Raw genomic sequence first — 25915 nt, forward strand, 5'->3', positions numbered from 1 at the left:
TGTGCTTAAAAAAATGGCAGCACAGTCAGAGCAGCTGCAAAGGCAGCGCTGCTACTGGTACATACTCGGGGAGAGCGGGGAGGGGGGGGGGGAAGCGGAGATACCACACTTTTCCACAGGGCTCTAATGCCCAGTCCTACTGCTGATGGCTCTGTACAGGCTTTAAACATCCTGTTAAAAAGGGCCTGACTACTTTATTTTTAAAATCCTGAGACTGCGGGGTTTGGACCCAAGATGACGGAGCCTGTGCTGGCAGTGGCCTTGAGGGGAAGCAAAGGACTGGCACAAGGCACCAATAATTGGGAGAACACCCCCCGTTTGAGAAGGAAAAACAGAGGACATGATCCTAAAGAACGATGACCACAGCAGCGGACCATTGAGGGGCTTTGCGATTGAAGAGCTCACAGATGACGGCCTGTTGGCAACTTGAGGCGAGGAACCCACACAGGCTGTCACTTGCACCAAGCTGTGGACTGCTAGAGACTGGCTCAAAACTGGCTGAATTGGTACCAGGTATTGGAACTGGGATGTGTTGGAGGGCTGAATCTGGAGCTGGGTTGCTGATGGTTTAGACGAAAGTCTGTGTGGCTGCAGAAGCTTTGGGAGCATTGGAGACGAATCCACAGATACTCAGTGACTCTGAAGGGACTCTCTTTTGCTTCTCTTTCTCTGATTGTAAGGGGCACCAGGTAACATCTGCTGATGGCGAATCTTTGTCTGCTTTACAGCAGACTAAATGCATTTTATGTAATATTATATCTGTTTTATTACATGACAATAAAAGAATGTTGAATCTTCCTTCTCTTGTGTTTTTATACTGCCGGGACTGCCACTCCATACACTGAAGACACTTATCTTCACCTTGGCCCTGAATGGCTGACCCCTTATTTTGAGACTGTGGAGGGGCGGGGTTATCATCATCCCTTCATAATGTTTTACGAAGCTCACCTCTCATTCCCAAAATGTGCTATATGGTGGCACTAGCTCGTGGGCCAGTTAAAATTTAAAATTTAAAACTTAAGAAAACCATTTGGTTATTCCATCCTCAAAGGACAAAGCTCCCATTTCAGGAATCAATCTGGTGAACTATCACTCACCAGTAGATTCGTGTGTAGGTAGGGCGCTCAGCCCTGTATATAATATTCCAAGAGCAATTTCATGAGGGCCCGGAATAATTGCGCGGAGAGATTTTTAATCATGTACTCATATTCTCTTGGAATAAAGGCCATCACTCAGATTGTCGTATGAATGCGTGCCGTACCTTTGTTAACTTCCATTGATTCGTGTCCTTTTGAACACCAACATGTATCGATATCCCCTAGCTTTGTTTTTCTAAATAAAATCTATCAAGCAGATGATTGTATAATTTCCCCCTTTATATTTCACTACATACTGATTCATTTACTTTAATTAATATCTCCTTCCTGCATTATCTAACAGTTCACATTCTTCTGCTGTTGGCAAGACACTCAAATGAGCTGAGGAGCCCATCATGTTAAAACACCCTCAGAGAGCAAACCAGGAAAGCAAATGCTCAGGTTTTAATTCACTCTTGAAAGATAAAACAAACACTTTGTATTCAGGTAGAAACCACAAAGTAACATAGTTAAAAACATGAAAAATTTGATGTGGACATTTTTTACTGAGTGTTTTACTCTCAACATATAGTCTCCTTTAAAGGTCAAAATGTTTTCTAATCAGCAATTCTGGATTAAAACCTCAACAATATTTAACATTTATATCATCAGATGAGTTTGTAGCTACATTTAACTTTTACTTAATTTGATTGATTTTTCTTGATTCTGGTGCAGAGGGTCACAAAGAGCATCACTGAAGAACAATATTTCTGCGTTTATTCACACACCACCACCCCCCACCCCCCTGCCCCCACACACCCACATCCTGTTACTATAAATTCCAGTGCATTGATGATACAACAATATGGTTTTCTATCACAATAGTGGGAAAATCCAGATGTGTAAAACTGGCTCCCTGGGTGTCCCTCAAATGATGCAGTAAAATATATTATAAAATGATCCAAACCACGGAGTCACATCTAAAGAAATTAACATTTGACTCCAGTGGGCTAAATGAATTCAGTGGATTTGATTTATCTGGATAACTATAATGAAATAACTACCACACCATAATTAATCATTTAGAACTTTTAAAAATTAATTGGATACATCAAATGCACTCAGTGCAAGTTAATTTTATTAATTCTCCATGAAATGAATGACATCAAAACTGAGGCTGCATAACTACAATGCCAGTTCAATAAGCAGTTTGCTCATTCCCACCTTTATGGCAAAATCAAACAGGGGGGTGAAATCCAACCTTGTCAGTATCACCAGTGACTAGGAACAATGATCAAGGTTGAGCATGAAAGTCTGCAGAGGCTGTGATTATAGAAAAATACACAAGGTGCTGGAGAAACTCAGCAGGTCATGCAGAATCCATAGGAAGCAAAGATATATAAACCAACGTTTCAGGTCTGAGCCCTTCATTGAGGTATGAGCAAAAAGCAGCCAGGTGCCTGAATTAAAAGGTGGGGGTAGGAGGGAAAAAGGACAAGGGAGGAGCACAGGCCAACAGGCAAGATGTCGCAGGTGGATATGGGTGGGAGGGCACAAGAGGAAAAGAAAAACGAAATGATAGAGGATGGGGTAGTTCTCTGAATGGAGAGGGAAGAGGGTGGCGAGCTGGAGGAAAGGAGACTAAGGAATAGGAAAAGAGAGAGAGAGACAGGGGAGAGGCTTAACAGAAACCAGGGAAGTGGATGTTAATACCATCTGGTTGGAGAGTGTCTGGACGGAATATTAGGTCTTGTTCCTCCAATTTGTGAGTGTCCTCAGTTTAACATTGCATAAGGCTATGGGCAAACATGTCAATGTGGGAATGGGAAACTGAATGGAAATGGTTGGCCATTGGGAGGTCCTCATTGTTGCAGCAGAGTAAAGGTGCTCAACAAAATGATCTCCAGGCTGCATCCAATCTCTCCAAAGTAGAGGAGGCCCCAATGGGATACATTGGATATCGTCCATAAGACCATGATGTAGGAGCAGAAATAGGCTATTTAACCCATTGAGTCTGCTCCGCCATCTAATCATGAGCTGATCCATTTTCCCAGTCAGCTCCACTGCCTGCCGTCTTCCTTTGATGCCCTGGCAAATCAAGAACCCTTCAATCTCACTGCCCCTACAGATTCACAAGTGGTGCTTCACTTGGAAAGACTGTTTGAGGCTCCGAATGGTGGTGAGGGAGGATGTGTAGGTACAAACGCAGCAATCCCTGCGGGCACAGGGGTATGTGCCAAGGGGTGATTAGTGAGATGGGATGAATGGACGAGGGAGTCACAGAGGGAGCAGTCCTCATGGAAGGCTGAGAGGAGAAGACATATCAGGTGGTGAAAATTGTGGAGGATGTGAAGGCTGGTGGGGTGGTAGTTAAGGACAAAGGGAATCCTGTCCATGATGTGTCTAGGGATGAAGGGGGCCAGGAGAGATGTGTAGAAAATAGAGGAGATGCGGGTGAGGGCCGAGCTGATGGCAGTTGATGACAAGCCCACCAATTCCTACATTTACCTTGACTGCACCTCTTCACACAATGCCCTCTTAAAGATTCTATTCCTTTCTCTCAAGATGAGGTTTTCCATTTCAGATCATCCAAGATGTCCTCCTTCAAATAACGTGGCTTCCCCTCCACTGCTATCAATTTAGGCGTTCCCCACATCTCTAGTTCCCACACATCTACCCTGGCCCCCTCCACCCCCAGATGCCACAAGGACAGGATTCCTTTGTCTTCCCCTACTACTCCAACAGCCTCCGCATACAACATTTTGCAGTTTCCACAACCTACAATGTTATCATGCGACCAGCCACATCTTCCCCTCTCTAGTTTCCACAGGGACCATTCCCTATACTTCCCTATGAATATGAATAACAAATGCATGTTTGTTATTTGCCCAGAGTAAAAAAGTTCTAATATTTTCTCTACAGCACTGTGATTATTTCAAATAATAGACTGCTAACAGACCCTGAATTTCTTTCCCACATAAAGGAAGCACATCATCATCGTGTGTTGTAATTCCAAATTATAGAAAAAGTATTTATTGGGAATATCTAGAGCAGCGGTTTTCAAACTTTCTTTCCACTCACATACCACTTTAAGTAATCCCTGTGCCATAGGCACTCTGTCAAAAGTAAAGTAGTACTTAAGGTGGTATGTGAGTGGGGATAAAAGGTTGAGAACTGCTCCTTTAGCCCCAATTGTCACTGAAATATTTTGCTTGAGAAAAATTGTCATCGGCCCATTTCCTTTGAAGTTATGAAACTGTGCACATGAGTCAATTCGGTATGATTAAAACAGTGGTTTTTCCAAACTTTTTCTTTCTATTCACATCCCACTTTAAGTAATCCCTATGCCATAGGTGCTCTGTGATTAGTAAGGGATTGCTTAAGGTGGGATGTGAGTGGAAAGAAAAAGTTTGAAAACTGCTGGTCAAGAGCAAAAGAAAATCACATCTCCATCATCAGTGAAGAAAAATGAAAAAAAAAAACAGTATCATTCAGCTGTCTATCTGAGCTTGTCCCATTTACCTAACTTTGGCTCATATTCCTCAAAACCTTTCCTATTCATGAATCCATCTTGTCTAAATGTGTTTTAAATGCCATAACTGTATTTGTGTTTAGAACTTCCTATAGCAGGTCATATCATATACCCACTACCCACTGTGTGAAAAAAGTGCCCCTCAGGTCCATTTTGAATCTTTCCTCTCTCACCTTAAATGAATGTCTTCTAGTTTTAGATTCACATTTCTAGGGAAAAAAAGGTAATGACTATCTTATCTATTCTTCAGCATGATTTTAAATAGCCCCCAATGTCACCCTTCAGTCTCCTGGACTCCAGGGAGAAAAGTCCCAGCTTCTCACGATAACTCAAGTCCTCCATCCTGGTAACAACATCCCTGTGAATCGCTTCTGCACTCTTTCCATTAAATTTTAAGTACATAAATCAACACAATTTTGAAGTTATATTTAATGTAAATTGTAGTGCAATTAAGATAGATCTCTAAATTATTGTTACAAATGTTTCCAAAGATATGTGTAACCTTTCACGTAGAGAAATACCTGCAAAATCATTTTAGCAGAATTGCTCAAAATGGGATTTTGATTATTTTTCTAAATAATGTATGGGTTAAATTTGACAAATTGAGAAATGCAAAGGCAGATGGTTACAAAAATGCATTCCACTGATAGAATTTTAAATGAACAAACTTAATACAGTGCTACTCTTGGGAGGCAAGAAAAATAATTTTGCTTCAAAAACATTTGAAATGTGCTTAAAAAATGCACTATTAGAAATAATTCCTGCTGCACCCTATATTTAGTGCATTCTGTTTGGAAACTGTGAGGTTCTATGGAACAACAAATCTAAAAAATTGTTCTAAATAGTTCGATCTAATGACGCAAAATTCTATCTTATTAATTTACAACATATTGTGTTATTAAAATGAAATGCAAAGCAGGTTTTAAATTATTTTCATGAGCTTATTATTATCAATAGACAACTACAAAGAATTGTGATAAGAAGTTTTCCATACAGGAATGTTTGAACCTGGTTGTAATAAAGGTGCAATAATGGAGAATATGAAAAACTCAACAAGCAGAGTAACAAAAAAGTTTTGAGAAAAGCATTGTCTGCAAAACACTTACCCTTGTAAGATTGCATATCCTGAAAAGCCGACTTACTAAATCACAATCCATTGAAGAAGAAATGCAGTCAACTTGGATTGGCCCATATCGAAGTGTCCCCTCTTCTGGCCAATATTGGGGACATCCCTAATTTACAAAAACATATTTAGGCTCCATGACATAATGTGAATTTCAACATATATAGCAAATGTGTCAATTGATATCAGAAAGCGTCCTTCGCTATTTTCTACTGTATTCCAGAGTAATTTTAATATCATGAACAGAAAAGCTGCAAAATCAGTTTTTGCATAAAATATAATCAAACTTCGACACAGGTTTCTTGTGACTGTGTCAATCTCTCAGATGTGGTGCTTTGTGGAATTATTGTTTTTTTTTCAGAGACAAGCCATTCTCAACTTGTCTAATTAACAAATAATTCAGTCCAGCTGAGAGCATGAAATGGATAACACACTAACTTATGCCAAAAAGGTATGTAATATGAAACGTAATGCATCAAAAAGGTATGTAATATGAAACGTAATGCATCAAAAGGTATGTAATATGAAACGTAATGCATCAAAAAGGTATGTAATATGAAACATAATGCATCAAAAGGTACATAATATGAAATGTAATGCATCAAAAAGGTATGTAATATGAAACATAATGCATCAAAATGGTATGTAATATGAAACATAATGCATCAAAAGAATATGAGCCAATTTTCATAAACTTGCATGATTTTACTATCACTAAAATCAAACGTGAGGGGGATGATTAATCAATCAGTGGAGAGGTCCCATCATCAGAAATAGAAGTGCATGGCTGTGGCTGAGTAACCTTCTATAAGGGACTCGATTCCTCTTAAATCACTATAGTTAAAGTCAGGCCAAAAGGAGAATGAAACACTCAACATTTGTCCAGAAATCTAAAACTTGATGCACTTCAGCCCATTGCTGTGGTGGGCCTTTCAATAAAACTGATTCACGAACTCTGAAAAAAAATGCATTAGGGACATTCTATCTATAGGATTCACTGGAATTTTACAATGATGTTTTTAAAACCTTTAGAACATGAGAGTAACACCATGTGTGAAAACATATGCTCTAATTTATCAACAATCTAATATGATGACTGAGAGAGCATTAATGCAAAAACATCTAACAGGATTAATGAATGCGGCCATCCAATCTTTTCAATGCAATTAAGGAACTGCAATATGTTCTTACCCTCATCACCTACATCCAGAAATGAGTTATAAATTAGTATTAAAGCATCACATATTAAAATTCAGTTGAAGAAATTATTCCACAGAAACAAAAATATACAATGGTTAGGCATGTTAACTTGGACCTGCATTACGTTATCATGTACTACAGCTTTTGTATTTAATGGACTAATATAAATAATTTATTGCCTGATTATTTTCATAATCCAAATAGATTTAATAGATATTAGCAGCCAATCTGATACTATCTATAACTTTATGCTCCTGGTGAATATTTAAAATGATACCCATATCCTGAAGTGCTCATGATGGAGATTTGGATCTGGAGTTCAGGCTGCCGATGGATTGAACAGGGGTCTGTGGCTGCAGAGGCTGCGGAAGCACAGGAGGCAAATTCACAGACATTCATTGTCTCTTTTGCTTCTCTTTGTCTTACTGCAAGGGGTGCCGGGCAATACTAATGGTGACTCTTTGTTTGCCTTAAGGCAGGCAAAAGGAAATTTTGTATAATATTACACTTTCTGTATTATTACATGACAATAAATCTTGAATCTTCTATATCCATGCTGAATATTTACCGCTTTCTAAAAGATGTGTCAATTTTATTATGTGGAATCATTTACTTCTTGAATCATTAGGAGTTGATCCTTTGAATGTGCTTTCACAATATGGCAAGTTCCAATATTTGAACCCTTTCATGATGAAGGAAATATTGCCAGATATTGAAGAAACCTTCAGATGGTGATATTTCCATGTGCCCTGATGCTCTTGATGTTCATAGTATAGGTTGTGCTTTTGAATGTGTTTCAGAATAGGTAACAAACCTTCATATATTTGAAGGCTGTGCACATTCTGTACTTGTGATAGATCAAAGGAGAGTGTGAACATCTAGTTGGGTAATCATGATTATTCATCTCGATAGATGGAAAGTTTTCCAGTACTGTTGATTTGTACCTTCCAGGTGGTTGGAAAGGATGTAAAGATGAGTCACTGACTGCAGAATATCCAGGGTTTGTCTTGCTCTTGCAACCATAGTGTTTATATGATGGATCGAATTGACTTCCTGGTCATTGTAGATTCTTGGGAAGTTGATGGCTGTGGATACTACGATATTATTGCCATTGAATAGTAAATGATTAACTTTTCTCCTGTTGGAGATGGTTATTGTGTGGCACAAATGTTACTTGACACTTATCAGTCCTTGCTCAGATTTGCGAGAGCTTGCTGTCTGTACTCAAGTTCTATTTCTTTTGCTGACAAATTGTTAATGGAACCAAACATTGGGCAATTATCTGGAAGTATAATCTCTTCTGACTTTTTACAAGGAAGGTCATTGGTAAAGCAGTTGAAGATACATAGTCCCAGAGCAGAGCCCTAGTTAACTTTTGTTGAATTGCTCAGGGGCTATAATAATGGATGTCCAATAACCAGAACTGTCTCCTTTATGTAGCCAACCACTGGAGAGCATTCCCTTGATTTCAACTAAAATCAATACAGGTACGTGATCTTTTATCCGGAAAATTTGGGGGACAGTGTGTTCCGAATTTCAGATTTTTCCGGATTTCGGAAAGCCAGATTTAAACCCACACGAATTGCGCTGCTGTATTTACCCCCACCCCCTTCCAATCGCGCTGCCGTCTCCCCTGCCGCCCACCCAAATTGTGCTGCCAGTCTCCCTCCCACGACTGCCCGAATCGCTCTGCCGGTCTCCCCCCCTCCCCTTGCCCGCCCGACTCGTGCTGCCGGTCTCCCTCCCTTGCCTGCCCGACTTGTGCTGCCGTCTCTCTCCCCAGTTGCTGGAATTTGGAGCTTTCCAGATTTTAGATGTCGGGATAAAGGATCGTGTACCTGTATTACCAAGACGCAATAGGGATCTACAGGGGAGCGAGGCAGGGCAGGTGATGGAAGTGTGTGTGCAATGGAACACTGGGTCCAGCCATCATAATGTCATTAGTTTCAAGATGATTATGGAAGAGAGAATTCTGGTCCTCGGACTGAGATTCAAATTTGGAGAAAGTCTGATGTTGATGGTATCAGACAAGACCTGACAAAAGTGGATCTAATTTTTCCCTACCCCACACCCATAAAGCATCTATTATTCTTGGGGAAGTGGGCATGAAATTTCACTAAAGTCAGGTGTGAAGTGATGCATTTTGGGAAGTTAAACCAGAGCAAGGCTAACATCGTGAATGAGCAGGCACTGGAGAGAACAGAGAGACTGAGAGGTACAGGTACGCCGTTTCCTGAAAGAGATAACACAGGTGATGAAGGCATGTGGTGGAGAATATAAACCCAGAGATCCCAGAATCTCGAGCAAACAATGAACTTCTGAAGGAACTCAGCAGGTCAGGCAGCGTCTATGGGTAGAAGGCATGGAACGGTTGGCAGCTAGAGGAGTTGTTCAAGTGAACCAGTACGGACTTGAAGGGCCGACATGGCCTGTTTCCGTGCTGTAAACGGTTATATGGTTAAGACGCCTTGATGTCTGGAATTCAGGTCATTTTCCACATTTAAACAAATATTGTGATGAGGTTTGGAGCTGAATGGTTCTGGTGAAACTGACAATAATCATCAGCGAGAAATGACACCTTCCACCATCTTGCTCATGAGTTTGTGTAGACAGGGTCACGACTTGGATTGTAATGATCCTACTTTTTGCTCACAGGAATCACCTGGGCAATTTTACCCATTGAAGGGCTTAGGGCAATGGTATTACAGAGTCAGTGACTTGGGTTTGAATCCAGCGCTGTCCATAAGTATGTTCTCCCTGTGGCCACGTGGGATTCCTTTGAGTGCTCCAGTTTCCTCCACCCTCCAAAAACGTATGGGGCTCGAGGTTAATTGGGTATATTCAAGCAGTGTGGGCTCATTACAAAGAAGGTTCGATAAAAGGAGTTCATAAATTGAGACATAAATGAGAGGTAGATTTAAATAAGCAAATAGATGAATATAGATGGATTCAGATATGAAGAGGATGAAAAGAACAATAAATGTGAGATATCAGTTAATTCAACATAATTTTATTCATCAGTTATATTTAACAGCACAAAACTTACATAATATGAACTATACTTATTCAGATTTATGTTTTAGATGTGGACAAGAAGGTGGTACTTTTTTTTGCATTCAACTTAGCAATGTTCCACAATTAAACCTTTTTGGCTTGAAAAGGGTAATTTTTTTAGAATGAATAACTGGAGTAAAATTCACACAGGATCTAATGTTATTTTTATTGGGAGTTGTTAGAGGGATTAAACCTAAATTATAATTGAATATAAGTAACATTTGTTCAAATGGTCTTGGCAATAGTTAGAAAATGTATTGCTATAACTTGGAAGTCAGATACTGATTTGGGAATGGATAGTGGTGTGCAGAAGTTTGGAGTTGTATTCCACTTGAGAAAATTACTTAGAATTTAAGAAATATGGAGCCCATATTTAAAATTACATGAATCTCGAACATTTCCTTTCTCTTATAGGTCTTTATAAATACTTAAGTTTATAAGTATTGGAAAGTGAAGTACTCCTGTTGTGGTTTTCTTGTCCCTCTTTTTTTTAGTTTGTAGGGGTGGGGGCACCTAGGAGGTTGTTCTTACTTTTGTATTCCTTTATTCTCTTTTTTTTTTCTTTTTTAATAAGTACCACGTGTATTTGGATTAATTTTGAAATATATTTGCTAAGTGGTTTTATTTTAAATAAAGTATATTAATGCTGTATCATTAAATGTGTAAATTTAAGATGCCAGTGCTGTAACTGTTCTTGGCAATTGGCATAATTAATTCTGCAGTGTAAATCCTCAGTAATACAGCAGGGATGTTGCCTGGACTCGTATTCTTTGCTGTATCCAGTGCTCTCTGCTACTTTTCAGGGTGTGGAGTGAATCATATTGGTCAAAGACTGGCTTTAATGATGGCATAAATGCAGAAGTAAGCCAAATATATCATTCACTTAGCTCTTTCAGAAGGATGTGTCTGTGAATTCCCTTTCTTCAGCACTCCTATCGTGAGCATTGGCCATTTACGTATGCTCCATCACCTGTTCTTGGTTATCAATGTTCGTGATCAGATGTGGAAGTACTGAGGAGTCTTGATCTGATTAATTGGCTGTGAGGTCACTTAGCCCTTTCAATTGCAAGACACTTTTGCTGTTTATTACACACGTTTTCTTATGTTACAACTTTGCCAAAATGGTACTTCACTTTTAGGTTCACTTTGTGCTGCTTCCAACAAACCACTTCGCCCTTCACATTGAACCAAGGACGGATCCCTCGCTTGCTGGTCATGGTTATGTGAGGGATGTATCAGGCTATGAGGTTTCAGATTATTGTGGTATACATTCTGCTTCTCTTGAGGTTGTTCCTCATACTTGCACAGCTTTAGGCTGTCAGATCTGTGCCAGGTCTGAATCTGTCCATTTAGTATAACTTCAGTGCCAGAGTAGGTGGCTCTTCTATGTGAGTGCAAGACCATGTGCAGAATCCAATCTGTGGTGGATATGTGCATCAGGGAGACTGGTAAGGAAAAAGTGAAATGAGTTCATCGCTTGTGTTCATTCACAACTTGTGCAGATATAGTCTGGCAGCTACAGCGATATCCTTCCAGTCTGCTCAGCATGTGACCGCGACATATTCATGAATGCATTTGAATGGAAATTGATGTCGTGTTCCCCCTCACACTGCATCCTCCTGTACTCATTGTATATTCAGTACCCATGCTAGTTCCAATGCTTCTTCTAATTTCATTAGTGAGGATAACTTTGCATGATTGAGTGGAGAAAGAGTCTTTGAATTGAGTGAGTTGGGAGGCCAAGTTGATGGCAAGGCTAAATGGTCTGTCTCTGCTAGTGGGTTCTCAATCAGTGGGCTACAATGTGCTTTCTTGTGGGTGTTTAAAATTTTTTAAATAAAATACTTTAAGTTAGGATAAAGATGTTTTTCTTACAGAGCTATCTTTGACTTTTTCAGACATGGCCATGGCATGTTAGACCGAAAATCAGGTGGGCCTTAAAGTGAAAAAAGTTGAAAAAGCACTCTAGTTTTTAATTCTTTTTTGTTTTCAAGTGGTGGTTTTGATACAAACAAGTGGCTTGTTAAACAATTTGAGAGGACAGTGAAGAGTTGATCACACTGTTGTAGGTCTATGCTGATAAATAGGCCAGATGTGGTAAAGATGGCAAAATTCCTCCTCTTAAGAACATAGCAAACCAGATGGGTTTTTACTACGGTTAGTGGATTATTATTACCAAGAGTAATAGCTACAAAGAAAAAAATTATATGGTTTGATTTGGACTTTTTTTTCTGCATTGTTAGTTCATGACTCTAGATTAGTCATCTGGTACATTAAACACAGAACTACCTGCCAGAGGTTCCAAGAGGGTCTAAATATTACCAGGATTCCAATTTGTTTCATTCTGGCAAAACAAAATTCCTAACAAATTGGGCAAGGAATAAATGTGTGAGAAAACAACTTGACCACAGGCTTGCTCTACTTCACCCAAATCTTTCATCACAGGGACCATGACTGAGATGAGCATTCTTCATGTCAATGTTAAACGATCAATGATTAAAACTCAGTGGAGAGGAAGGTGATCTCATTTTAGAGCAAATCAGTACTATTCTATAAACAGGGTTACCACAGAATTGTAAAGACTAATGTTCCAACAGCAACTGCGGACCATTGTAACATCACGAAAATACATGAACTTTGAAATTGTGGACAGACACATTCATGCAAGTTCAGTGATTTTATATGATTGCTCATTGCATGAAAGTTTCATTATTAGTTCAAGTTCCAAAAATCCATATCCTCTGGAAACAAATATGTAAATTAGATGTACAAGTTGATAAAATCATATTTTTCCCAAAAAAAAATCAAATACAAAGTAAATATAGGATATTAGTGTAATAAACACACTAGATATCTACTCGATTCTGGAATAGGATTGATTTTGGATGGTGTATTCAAAGAAAATATTATTAAAAATGTAAGGATTTTTCACCCACTCAAAAGTGCAGATGGTAATAACACTTTCCGTTGATTTCCATAGCCCCGCATAGAAATCACCTTTTCATGATTGACCAGCCGCTTATGAGAGGCTAGAAACATTAATAGGAGCAAAAACACTGCAGACAATTTAAATACATTCATATGGAAGTTGAAAGTAAGAAATATTGACCAATTTCTGTAAAATAGTTATTTATTTTTACCTGCATGTGTTCCACCACACAGCCCCAATCTAGTCATGCCAGTGGATCAAGATTCCAAATTTTACACCAGTAATATTTCAAAGCCTATAGCTTGAAAATTTATGGGTGAATGTACTAACAAAGTCAATTTTCCAGAATGTTAATATCACTGCAATTACCTGAACAAGGTCCAACTCATTCAGCATGACAACAGAAGTGCAGGCATAATCGTAAACCAGCCGCCAGAAGTCTTTGACTGTGTTTGGCAAAGGATGTTGTGTGACTATAAAGGCAGCTGGTTGTCTGTAGCTCTGAAAAAAAGACAGGAAGAACAGAAATGAAATGGTTTAGCATAGTTTGTTTTAACCTTGTGGTTGGAAAGCTTAATGTGTGTCAATTTTCAACTCAGAGCAAGAACAGTTAATTTTTGTTTTCGCAGATAACCTGAATATATCCTGTGTCTCGGTTTCTGGAAGCAATGGAAGTATAGCTTTCAACAATTTGCCCATTTGGATGAGGTTAAGTGCAAGGAAACAACTTAGCTTTCACCTTTTCAGTGATGTTGCTTGAACATGTATCAAAGCATCCAGTCAAACTGGATAATGAGTTAATATTCTATTGTTGATTTTATAAAAATTGAATAAAAAATAATTTACATACATCCATAAGACCAGCATTGATGTAGTTACTGCTTTCGCCATCAATGGTAATTAAAAATGGCAGGCATCTATCTGGTGGCAGGGCATCCATGTATCGATTCTTTTCATGGTTCCTGGGGAGAAGAGCAATGCTGCAGTCTTCGGGTTGCAGTTGTGAAGATACAGAATTTAGAGTCTGTGTGAGAAAAACATAGCCACAAAATCGATGTTGACAAAGTGCAAAGTGACTCTTTAAAACCAAGTCATGCAAATTTTTCAATGGTCCTCTACATGTATATTAAATGTAAATGGTGAGGGGGCAGGGTGGTAAAGAAAATAACATTGCCAAAGCCACAGCTAATCGCAAATTGACATTATTCGTTTCTGTATTTAATTTTCTAAGAACCAAAAATCAAAATTTTAATTGATTACAGTCCTTGTAAAAATCCTTGCTGGAAATATCAAGCTGCTGAACTAAGGTCTGGAGAAAATACAATTGACCATATACAATTTATAGATTAAAAAAAAAGTCTAAGTTCCATCTATTTTGGTTTTGCATGATCAGGAAATGTAATAATGGAATATGGAATAAACACCATTACATCCAACCTCATTGGGTGGCAGGGGAGGGGAGGTCAGCAATGTCCTTCATGAGGTGCAGCACAGTCAAATAAAATATACAAGGCATGGCTAGCATCTACAACACATGGCCCCTTTGACAGATGGAAGGAAGCTCTGGGCCATATTTAAGATGGTTCCTTTCTGCAACGTGGTATTTGTAAGTAAACAAGAAGTATGAAAGAAAATTGATTAAAATAAACGGTCTACAATGCAAAAAATGAGATATATGGAGAAAATATTACACTAATTTCAATGTGTCAAACACAGACATCATGAATAAAATATGAATTAACTTGGCAAAATAATGTAAATAAAGATAGGCTCCACGTGAACTATGCTGGGACCAGGGTCCTGGTGAAATACACCAGAAGGGCTATGAATAGGGGTTTAAGCTATATAGTAGGGAGTGAGTGCAACCATGGGAAAATTATGTATAAAGCTAAAGAGAAGGTGAGATTATTGAAGTCTTCAGAATAAAAATAAAACAGGAATGAAAGTTTTGAAATGGGTAAGAATTTAACCTCATGCAACATGGAGACAAATATGAGCAGGGTGGTGAATAGAGGACAGTATTTAAATACAAGAAGTGTACAAAACAAGATAGATGAGCTGAAAGCACAGGTGGAAAATGGCAGCACAAAAGGTGCGGCTGATGGAGGATCACAGTAAACAACTAAGCATTCTATCAAAAAGACAGGCAGCTTGGCAGAGGGGGGGTGTCTCTTTTGGCAAGAAGTGAAATCAAATCCTCAGCAAGATGGGACAAAGGATGAAAAGATGTAGAAACTTTGTGGGTAGAGTTGAGAAAATGCAAAGGTAAAATGACACCATATGCCTTCGAATAGCCGCCAGAATGTGGGGTACAAATGACAACAGGAGTTAGAGAAGGAATGTCAGAAAGGCAATGTTAAGTTGTCGCTGGAGACTTCAATATTCAAAGAGATGAGGAAAATCAGGTCTGTACTGAATCCCATGAGAAGAAATTTATACAATGCCTTTGAGATGGTTTTTCAGAGCAGCTTGTGGTCGAGCCAACTAAGGAAAAGCCAATTCTGGATTTGGTGTTGTGCAATGAACCATGATTAGGAAGTGGAAGCCAAGGAGGCAGTGATCATAATATGATGGAACTCACTCTGCATTTTGAGAGAGAGATGCTAAAATTGGATGAATTGGTATTACAGCTGAGTAAGGTAATTACAGAGGTATGAGATCGAAGGTGGCTGAAGTCCATTGGCCAGCAGAGCTGCAATGGCAGGAGTTTCTGGGAGTAACTTGTGAAATGTAGAATTATTTTATCCCACAGACAAAGCCACATTCCAAAGTGAGGATGAGGCAGCCATGGCTGACAAAAGAAATCACAGTAAAATATTCTAAAGATAAGTGGGAAGCTAGAGGATTAGGTAGCTTTTGAATACCAACAGAAGGCAAATGGAAAACAATGGAGAAAAAAAAAGAAATATGAAGGTAAGCTAACCAATAATATAAAAGGCAATACAGAAAGATTTTTTTAGATACATAAAGGGTAAGAGAGACGAGAGTGGATGTCAGACCATTGGAAATTGACACTGTCGATGGCAATGGCAAACAAAGAAATGGTAGATGAACTGATGAGGTATTTTGCATCAGTTTTCAACAGTGATGTGCTAGAAATTTGAGAGAGTCAGGAGCAGAAGTGAGTGTAGTCACTATTACTAAAGAGAAGGTGATTTGGAAGCTGAAGAGGATGAAGGTGGATGTCACCTGGACCAGATGAACTACACCCTAGGGTTCTAAAAGAGGAAGCTTAACAGATTGTAGAAGCATTAGTACAGGTACACAATCCTTTATCCGGACATCTAAAGACTGGAAAGCTCCAAAATCCGGCAAGTGGGCAGAGAGGAGGCAGGGCGAGTCGAGTGACTGAGAGACCGGCAGCACGAGTCGGGCAGGCGATGGGGGTTGGGGGAGATGGCAGGGTGACTGGAAGGGGGTGGGGGTGGATATGGGAGCACAATTCTGGTGGGCTTAAATCTGGCTTTCCGAAATCTGGAAATATCCAAACTTTTGAGCACACTGTCCCCCAAGTGTTCCGGATAAAGGATCGTGTACCTGTAGTGATCTTTAAAGAATCACTAAAATCAGGAATTATTCTGGAGGGCTGGAAAATTGTGACTGTCACTCCATTCTGTAAGAAGGGAGAAAGGCAAAAGACAGGAAATAATAGGTTGGTTAGCCTGACTTCAGTGGTTGGTAAGATTCCAGAGATTTCAGAGAACTTGAAAAAACACGAAAAAATAAACTGAAGTCAGCATGGTTTGCTTCAGGGGAGATCTTGCCTGACAAACCTGTTGGAATTCTTTGAGGAAGTAACAAGCAGGATAGATAAAGGAAAATAAATGGATGTTGTTTAATTGGATTTTCAGAAGGTCTTTGACAAGGTGCCACACATGAGGTTGCTAAACAAGATAAGAAACCATGCATGGTATTATGGGATTCGGTCTAAGAAGGATAGAAGATTGGTTGAAGGCAGAATGGGAATAAAGGAGGGCTTTTCTGGCTGGCTGCTGTCACAAGTGGGGTTCCACTATTATTGATGTTAAATATTAATGATTTGGATGATGGAATTGATGGCTTTGTGGCCAAGTTGCAGATTATACAATGATAGGAGGAGGGGTAGTTAGCGTTGAGGAAGAAGGGTGTCTGCAGGACAGGTTGGGAGAATAGGCAAAGAAGTGGAAGATGGGATACTTTGAAGGGAAATGTATAGTCATGCACTTTGGTATAAGGAATAAAGAAATAATAGGAATAGACTATTCTCTAAATGGGGAGAGAATTTAGAAAGTGAAGTTCCAAAGTGACTTGAAAGTCCTTGTGCAGAAGGTTGCTAGATCTTGATTAGTAAGGGTGTCAAAAGCTATGGGGAGAAAGCATGAGAATTGGGTTGAGAAGAAAAATAGATCACCCATAAATTGTGGAGCAGAGTCAATGGGCTGAATGGCCTAATTCTGCTTCTGGATCTCACGGTTGGCTTAAGAACAAAGTCCATCTTGGCAACTATCAATGATTTTTTTTTTGTGCAAACCTTTAAATGATCATATATATTACAAACATTATTCTTCCAAAACCTAGTTTGATTAAATTAGATTTGTAAACAAATTCATTGAAAATGACTCACTGAACGTTAAAAATGCACGTGGACAACTGCTGTAAAATAATGATGGACATCAACAAAAAGCGTTTAAATCTTGTAGTTGAGGATTGCTTACTTGAAATTCATCTTTAAGTTGGGAGGAGTTACTCTGCGAGTCAACTCGTATCATTTCATAATAAGTTGGCTTGATTTCACATACTGGTATTGATGTGTCCCCACACAGACAAGCTTCTAAAATAGCATCATGTATGAAAATATATTGTTCCTTTAAAATAAAAACAAATCCAGTCAGTATCATATTCTCACCTCAAGGTTATTAAGCCATTTACTTGTATTTAAGGAGATAACATCCCTGGTGGTAGAGTATCTGGCACCTATGGGAATTGGCAGATGCCAGATAAGTGTATTTTCTGGATGATTGAGACTTACTCTTACAATGCCTAACTAATATACCTGCATTAAGAATAAACAGACTAAAATACTACTATGTACTTACACTGAACAAACGTCACTTGCATGAATATATAAACCTCTAAGCATTTTACTTTATTTACAGTCACATTCTTTGAAAACATTTAATTGTCACTGCATCTGCAGTTTCCTCCTCCTCCACAGAGCTGCTGGAAAGACGAACAATAACATTATCGATAATTAACACCCCCTCTCCTACATAAAGCCCCTGACTGGGGTAACTCTTATTCAGCAGGGATAAGAAGATACTTTAGGAGAGTCACCCCAACGGCGATTGGCATCAACTATCTCTTCAGCCTGGGCGCCGTCATTGCTGTTTCACACAACTTTATTCAAGCAGCTGCTACAAGCAAAGCACAACCAAGGCACTCTACTGGCAGAATATTTGCCCCCATCTTCACCAAAGGCTCAGAGAATATTTACTTTTACAATTTTAAACACAGATTTTTTTTAACCTATTATTGTATTCTTATTTATCTTAATTTCCTTGATGGTTTTTTTTTGCTGGTTGCTTGAGGCTGCCTGTTGATTTGACTGAAGAGCTCTCAAATCGTAGATTTCTGATATCAAGTAGGTTTTGCTACTTAATGACAGAAGTTAAAATGTACATAAATTACCAGTCTATTGAAAAGAGCTTCTAAAATTTTGATGAAATACGAAGGTAAATAATAAATATACCAGAAACTATAAAGTTCTGAATTTTGACACACCACTAATATCAGACTGCGCTTAGAATGTAGTACTTTGAATTTTACCTCTGTCTGGACCATATTAATGCGCCTTGACCGTAATGCTTTTACACAGTTATAGATATCAACAACTCCTTCTCGCTCTGCCATGTCTAACATGATATCGATAACAATATAACAGCCAGTCCTTCCTGCCCCAGCACTGAAAACAGAAACAAAATTAAGTTTCATATATCATCAAATACACACACAGTTCTTGTTAGTTGTTAAAATTCAGTTTACAAATCAATATTATTTTCAACATTAAATTGAAGTTTTTCTCAGGTAGCCAACTGGCACAGATAATTTAATTTTGATGCATTATATTTTATGCAGTGAAGAGTCAAGACCACTTCTAAAACATCTCTAACTAGGAAAAATACTCCAGGGAATGGTAATGAAAACATTGAGAAAGCCACAAAAGAGACCAACGGGACTTGTTCAAAGAGAGACTTTTTAAGGATGAAAATTAAGTAGCAAGACAGAGAAATTTTGGAATGGAACTGAGGCCTTGACTGCTGAAGAATATAGGGTTCAATTCTGGAGTAATTAAGTTCAGGGATGATAAGGAGGCCAGAGTTAGAGATGCCTAGAAGGTTGTTGGAGTGGAGTAAAGATCAGGGGAACATAAAATAGGGAGGATTTGAGAATCATTTGAAGTTTTGACTGGCACAGTGGCAGCTTTTCCAACCCCAGCCACACGTTCAATCTTAACCTCCACGTTTGCACCCTTTGACAATGGGAACCCTCATTTCTTCCCATCTCTGTCCACTGTAGATAGCGCAGTTGACTGCAGAGAGAATTAGGGGTTATTAATGGGAATAGAGGAGACAAATTATTCAGAATGAGATAAGTGTGTTTGCCCTGAGAGCTGATTGACCCTCTTCTATTACAGAAGAAATGATGAGAAATAAAATATGTGAAGACAAAAAGAAAGGTTTTTAGATCAAGACATTGTAGGTCAGAAAACACAGGGAGACTAAATGAATATACAGTATACAATCTCATGGGAGTTAGGTTCAGAGCAGGAGAAGTGACCCAGGGAAATGATTCTCCCCTGTTAAATGATCAAATACATGTGGGCAGATCTCGGATGTCAAGAATCTGTATGTCTTGTTTTAATACAAATTGTAACAGAACTGCTGAATAATTCAGCGATAAAGGTCATTGAAACAACCCTATAAACGTGGTTTCGGAACAACCAGCAGAGTTTTACAGAGGAGAATGGTGTGATTTGGCCTGAAGATGGGTTCAGATGAATCATCACATTACTGTGTGAACTAACTGACATTGGTGAGCTGACTTCTTGCTGTGTTGATGTACTTGTAATGCAGTGATATTGATGTCAAACACAGGAATTGCCAAAATCAATTTTGTATCATTGAAATATTTATACAAATCATAGCCAACCTGCAATGTACAACAACTGGCCCTGCTCCTGGGGGATTGGAGATTTTCACACGACGAATAAATGCCAGTAGACCCGTTGCATGATAAGGAACACCATGATCAGGCCAGCCAGTGAAATGGAATTGCTTCACTTCACGGATTTCATCAAATCCTCTCTGGGAAGGAATGAATTCACGTTTAAAAGTAGTTCGGTTGCGGAATTATCATGCAAGATCTGTAAATGATATTCACTGCTATGTTAGCAATGAACAAAATGAAATCTTGCCCTCCAACCAAACACGTAGCCATAATCGGTAATGTATGCAAGGATTTAAACATGGCAGCTTTTGATGGAGGACACGTGGCCATCCTTGAAGTTACTTGATGTCCATAACTTTACCATATTATTCAGAAAGCCTCAGAGTAGTATGATTGCTTTTCAAATAATTTATCTCTATTGTAGCTGACAATTCATCCCTAAGCTTCCCCTGCTAACAAAAAGATAATAAAATCATAGATGTTATGACGCTTGAGTCTTTTCTTTGGCTTGGCTTCGCGGACGAAGATTTATGGAGGGGGTAAAAAGTCCACGTCAGCTGCAGGCTCGTTTGTGGCTGACAAGTCCGATGCGGGACAGGCAGACACGATTGCAGCGGTTGCAGGGGAAAATTGGTTGGTTGGGGTTGGGTGTTGGGTTTTTCCTCCTTTGCCTTTTGTCAGTGAGGTGGGCTCTGCGGTCTTCTTCAAAGGAGGTTGCTGCCCGTCAAACTGTGAGGCGCCAAGATGCACGGTTTGAGGCGTTATCAGCCCACTGGCGATGGTCAATGTGGCAGGCACCAAGAGATTTCTTTAGGCAGTCCTTGTACCTTTTCTTTGGTGCACCTCTGTCACGGTGGCCAGTGGAGAGCTCGCCATATAACACGATCTTGGGAAGGCGATGGTCCTCCATTCTGAAGACGTGACCCATCCAGCGCAGCTAGATCTTCAGCAGCGTGGACTCGATGCTGTCGACCTCTGCCATCTCGAGTACTTCGACGTTAGGGATGTAAGCGCTCCAATGGATGTTGAGGATGGAGCGGAGACAACGCTGGTGGAAGCGTTCTAGGAGCCGTAGGTGGTGCCGGTAGAGGACCCATGATTCGGAGCCGAACAGGAGTCTATGCTAATACTTAATAGGCCCAAATCACAGACTTCCCTTCCTTAGCTTTTTACAGTACAGCTGATTCAAGATTCCTTTATTGTCATGTAATAGAACAGAACGTAATATGACACAAAATTTCCTCTGCCTGCCATATGGCAGACAAAGTGTTGCCTGGTGCCCCTTACAGTGAGAGAAAGAGAAGTAAGAGTCCCTTCAGAATGTCCGTGGATTCGCCTCCAGTGCTTCCGCACCATCTGCAGCCACCCAGACCAGTGTTTGATCCATCGGCATCCCAAGCTCCAGATCCAAACCACCGACGTGACCAGGAAGCCTTCAGTGCCCAAGGCCCTCCTTCGAATCTTGGTTTCGATACCTAGTTTCCATGAGCCAGTTTCCCTTTGACTGCAAGCCGCCAGAAGTCTGTAGCTTCAAGTATTTCTATTGATCTTTCAGGCAAGTGGCACGAAACAGCCGACTTGTATCACTGCCAATTCTAGACTCCTGGCTCGATTTAAAAAAAAGCCTTTGCACATTTTCTATGCTTAGTAATTCATTGAATCTTTCCCCCTTGCGTTAGAGAGTCAAATCTGTAGTTGTAAAATGGACATCTCCTTGTTACATACCCACTATGTGAAATAAGGGCATCCTTTCCAAGGATGTGAAAAATATGGACCCCTAACTATCCAATCTATCCATTTTCCTGCATTCTTTAGCCCTGTTAAACCTAAACTAATAATTCCTTTCTAATTTAGCTAATATATTTCTCTCCTTTAAACGTAGAATGCAGCTTCTTAGCTTTTAAATAAGGTTTCTTGGTAAAGTAAAAATATGATTAAATATTCACAAGGAATGTCATAACTTTGTTTTTTTTTTGCTATGAATATATTGGTAAAAATATTGAGTTTACTCCTTATTTGGAAGTTAAATGACCAGCGATTAATGCATATTTAGCAGCCTCCAATTAAGTTGTCACTTAGGTGCACTCAATAGCATGAAACTGAATTAACCATCAACTACTTTGTTTATCACTTAGTTTTCTAGTCCAACAAATAAATGTCAGGTATTTGAAACGTGGATGTATTCAGTTTACGTGATTTAAGTAATGATGTATCAATCTGCCGGAATACCATTTCTCCTAAAAATCATTACATCAGGGAAATACAAAAGAGGAGTAAAGAGAAAAAATTAAGGACAATAAATGGACTTACCCTTTCTAATGTAAATGTTCGAACAACATATTCTGCAAGTGGCTCCTCTTCCACAAAAGTAACTTTGAAATCTGCATAAACTTCACTAGCATCTGGCCAATATTTGTAACATTTCACCTAAGAATTCAATTGAAAAAAAAGTCACAAAATTAAGACTGGAAAGAGGGATTTTTATAATGGTCCTGGATGCAAGGTGGCAATTGAAGTTTCTGTTATAATTCAGGCAAGAACAATGGAATTACTTTGCACTGTCTTTCCTGGAATACCAAGCCTTTGTGCAGGAAAATATGTGGCATTTGAATAAACTAATTAAATTCTTCCCCATTGCAGAAATGTAACTTATAAATGGTGATGTATATATACTTTTTTTTTCTAAACATTCAAAGTAAATCAGGCTGATTAAAATAAATGCCCAGGAAAACAAGAGGATTTTAATTGTTTTTACAATTGGCATGACAATGAACATTCTCTCAGGTAATCCTATTCTATGTTCAGATCAAAAATACAATTTAATAGACAAAATTTATTTATTTTTCTTCAATTTTAAAGTGGTCTCTTTCAGAACAGCATTTTGAAAATATTTTGACAAAACTAAATGAGAAAAATGAATGAGCTAAGTTTCCAAGGAAAGGGATGCTTGAGAATGGGATGGAAGACTGGGATGAAGTCAAGTAATTGCCTGATCTGTTAGCCAGAGGATGTTGCTTGATACAAGTCAAGGATAGATAAAATAAAGTTGAAAAAATGCTAAAAGTTTTGCATTGGCAGAATGCCAATTAGGGATTTTAAAGTGATTAAACAACATCTGTGGAGAGAGAAACAGTTAACGTTCTTCAGATTACGGCATCTAGCTATTTTTTGATTTTTCATAGAATTTATATCCTTCTAAATATTGGCATATTCTATATTACTACCAAAATTAGACCTACTCTTCCAACTTCCACCAAATTTGTCACCATAACGATACAAACTGATTGTTCTTGCCAGGCCATTCTCCAGAAATCATATACAGTTTCATGCACTGGCCCTAAATGAATAGAACAAAAAAAAAGTTATTTATGTAATGTGTTAATTAATTTACTGTCTCAAAATTTTCTCCATCACAATACTTCACATACATATAACTTAGTTCAAAGTGTTTCCTTATAGCACAATAGAAATTGGATTTCAACAATAATAGGTGCAACCTTGCATTTATTTATGAATTACTGAAGTATTTTTTTTAAACAAAAATGTTTATTTCAACAAATTTCAGTATCCAATTTCAATTAACACATATCCATTGCATCCAGGGTTAATGGTCGGTTATTTAACAGGATGGAGGAACAGAGGGCCTTGGGGTCCAAATCCATACACCTCTCAAGATTGCTGGGCAGGTTGATAGGAGAGTTAAGAAGGCCTATGGGATGTTGGGCTTCATTGGTAGGGGGATTGAATTCAAAAGTCGAGAGGTCATGTTGCAGCTCTATAAATCTCTGGTGAGACCACACAGTATTGTGCTCAATTCTGGTCACCTCATTGTAGGAAGAATGTGGAAGCAATGGAGAGGGTGTAGAGGAGATTTACTAGGATGTTGGCTGGATTGGAAAATAAGCCTGATACAAGGTTAGCAGAGCTAGGACTTTTCTATTTTGAGCAAAGGATGTGAGGAGACTTAATTGAGGCCTATAAGATTATGAGAAGCATGGATAATGTGGACAGCCAGCACCTTTTCCCCAGGGCAGGAATAGCAAACACCAGAGGGCATCTGTACAAAGTGAAGGGAGGAAAATTTAAGTTTAGGGGAGACATCAGGGGCAAGTTCTTATTACCCAGAGTTGGTGGTGGAGGCTGAAACATTTGGGGAATTTAAGAAATTCTTTGACAGACACATGGATGGAAGAAAAATAGAGGGTTACAGTGTAGGGAGGATTTAGTATTTCTTTTTAGGAATATATGGGTTGGCACAACATCAAGGTCTGAAGGGCCTGTACTGTGCTGTTGTGCTCAATTTAAGTTTTTTTTTAAACAGACAGTTGTGGGTGCTGGGAATGACTTGCCGGGGTTGGTGATGAAGACTGAAACATTGGGTGCATTTAAGAGACTCTTTGGTACATGGATGGAAGAAAAATAGAGGGTTACGAGGTAGGAAGAATTTAGTATTCATTTATTTTTTGGTAGGAATATTACAGGTCTGCACATCATTGAGGACTGTAATGTTCTACATTCTATGTTATCTGTTCATTTTAACATCCATTAAAAATGAACACTGGTTGAAACTTTCTGGTCCCAAATCCTCGAGACTCGAATGGTGCCAGACAGAAAACTCAGACCAGAGAAGCACTCCCTGATCATTTTCCTCTGAGCAAGAAAACAGTTCCTTTTCTAGTACAGGTCGAGCACCCTTCAACTGAATTAGAAGGGGGTAATTTGGGTTAGTATAGAATATAGTACAAGTATGGAGTTAAGTTAAAGTTTGATTCTATTTTCACGTTTGAAGTTGATTAAAAATAACTTTTGTTTTGAAAGCCACTCGTCTTGGTGAAAGTCTATTGCAGCTGGGTTTTGTGGTCCTTTGGGTTCATAACATTTTATGGGGGTTCGTCCAGTTGATTGAACACGAGTTTTGTGGGTTATTACTCAATTGTTTTTTTTTCAAACTAAAGCTTGAGTGTGGAAAACAGCAGCAAAGGATGTAGAGAAGTTTTTGTCAGAACTGTCACTTGCAGAGCTGAAAAGCAAGAGAAAAGAGGAACTGATGATAAGGCATTAAAACTAGTTAAATATTGGATGAGGAAAGTACAAATTCAGAGGATTATAGTGAAATATATAGATAAGGGTAAATTTGTTCAGAAGGACTTAAAGGATTTTCCAGAGGATAGATCTGATGAGTTCCCATTGGAATTGGAGAAAGTGAGGATAGAAGAGGCTGAGAAACAGAGACAGTATGAGGCAGACCAAGCTAAAAGGCAAAGGGAAGAAGCTGAAAAACATAGGAGACATGAGTTAGAGTTAGCTGAAAGACAGTATCAATTAGAGAGGATGAAAATTGATAGGGAGGAAAGAGAGAGCCGAGGCTGCAACTCCTGGGGAGAGGCTTTTGCCCAGTAGAGAGGTCAATCTAGGCCTCCTTTTGATGAGGGAGATAAATACCTATTTTCAGCTTTTTGAAAAGTTTGCTGAGAGCTCAAAATGGCCAAAAGAAAAATGGACTTTGATGCTCCAAAGCGTATTTAAGGGAAAAGCACAAATTGCATCCTCTAGCTTGACTGCGCAACAAGTGGCTAATTACGATATAGTTAAAGAAGGTGTTTTGAAAGCTTATGAGTTGGTTCCTGAAGTGTACAGACAAAAATTTAGGAGTTCGATAAAACATGGAATCAATCTTATATGGATTTTGCTTTTAAGAAATCTGTATGGTTTGACCATTGGTGCACCTCCAAAGGAATAAATAATGATTTTAAAAGATTGAGAGAATTGATTTTGATTGAAGAAATTAAAAGGTG

At 38.9% G+C, this 25915-nt stretch overlaps 1 protein-coding gene across 8 annotated transcripts in view; it reads right to left on the reverse strand.

Moving 5' to 3' along the window:
* Window positions 1-25915, reverse strand: part of ptprk (protein tyrosine phosphatase receptor type K) — a 612998-nt gene that overhangs the window by 18260 nt on the left and 568823 nt on the right. For all 8 annotated transcript variants that reach the window (XM_069886984.1, XM_069886983.1, XM_069886980.1 and 5 more), the window contains 8 exons: window positions 23360-23457; window positions 22431-22547; window positions 20103-20257; window positions 18720-18855; window positions 17609-17758; window positions 13765-13938; window positions 13284-13415; window positions 5715-5840 (listed from right to left, as the gene is read on the reverse strand). In XM_069886984.1, coding sequence (XP_069743085.1) covers window positions 5715-5840; window positions 13284-13415; window positions 13765-13938; window positions 17609-17758; window positions 18720-18855; window positions 20103-20257; window positions 22431-22547; window positions 23360-23457 — 1088 coding nt within the window. The remainder of the gene's footprint in view (window positions 1-5714; window positions 5841-13283; window positions 13416-13764; window positions 13939-17608; window positions 17759-18719; window positions 18856-20102; window positions 20258-22430; window positions 22548-23359; window positions 23458-25915) is intronic.

Source organism: Narcine bancroftii, chromosome 6 (genome assembly GCF_036971445.1).
Source record: "Narcine bancroftii isolate sNarBan1 chromosome 6, sNarBan1.hap1, whole genome shotgun sequence".
NCBI classification, from domain to species: Eukaryota; Metazoa; Chordata; class Chondrichthyes; order Torpediniformes; family Narcinidae; genus Narcine; species Narcine bancroftii.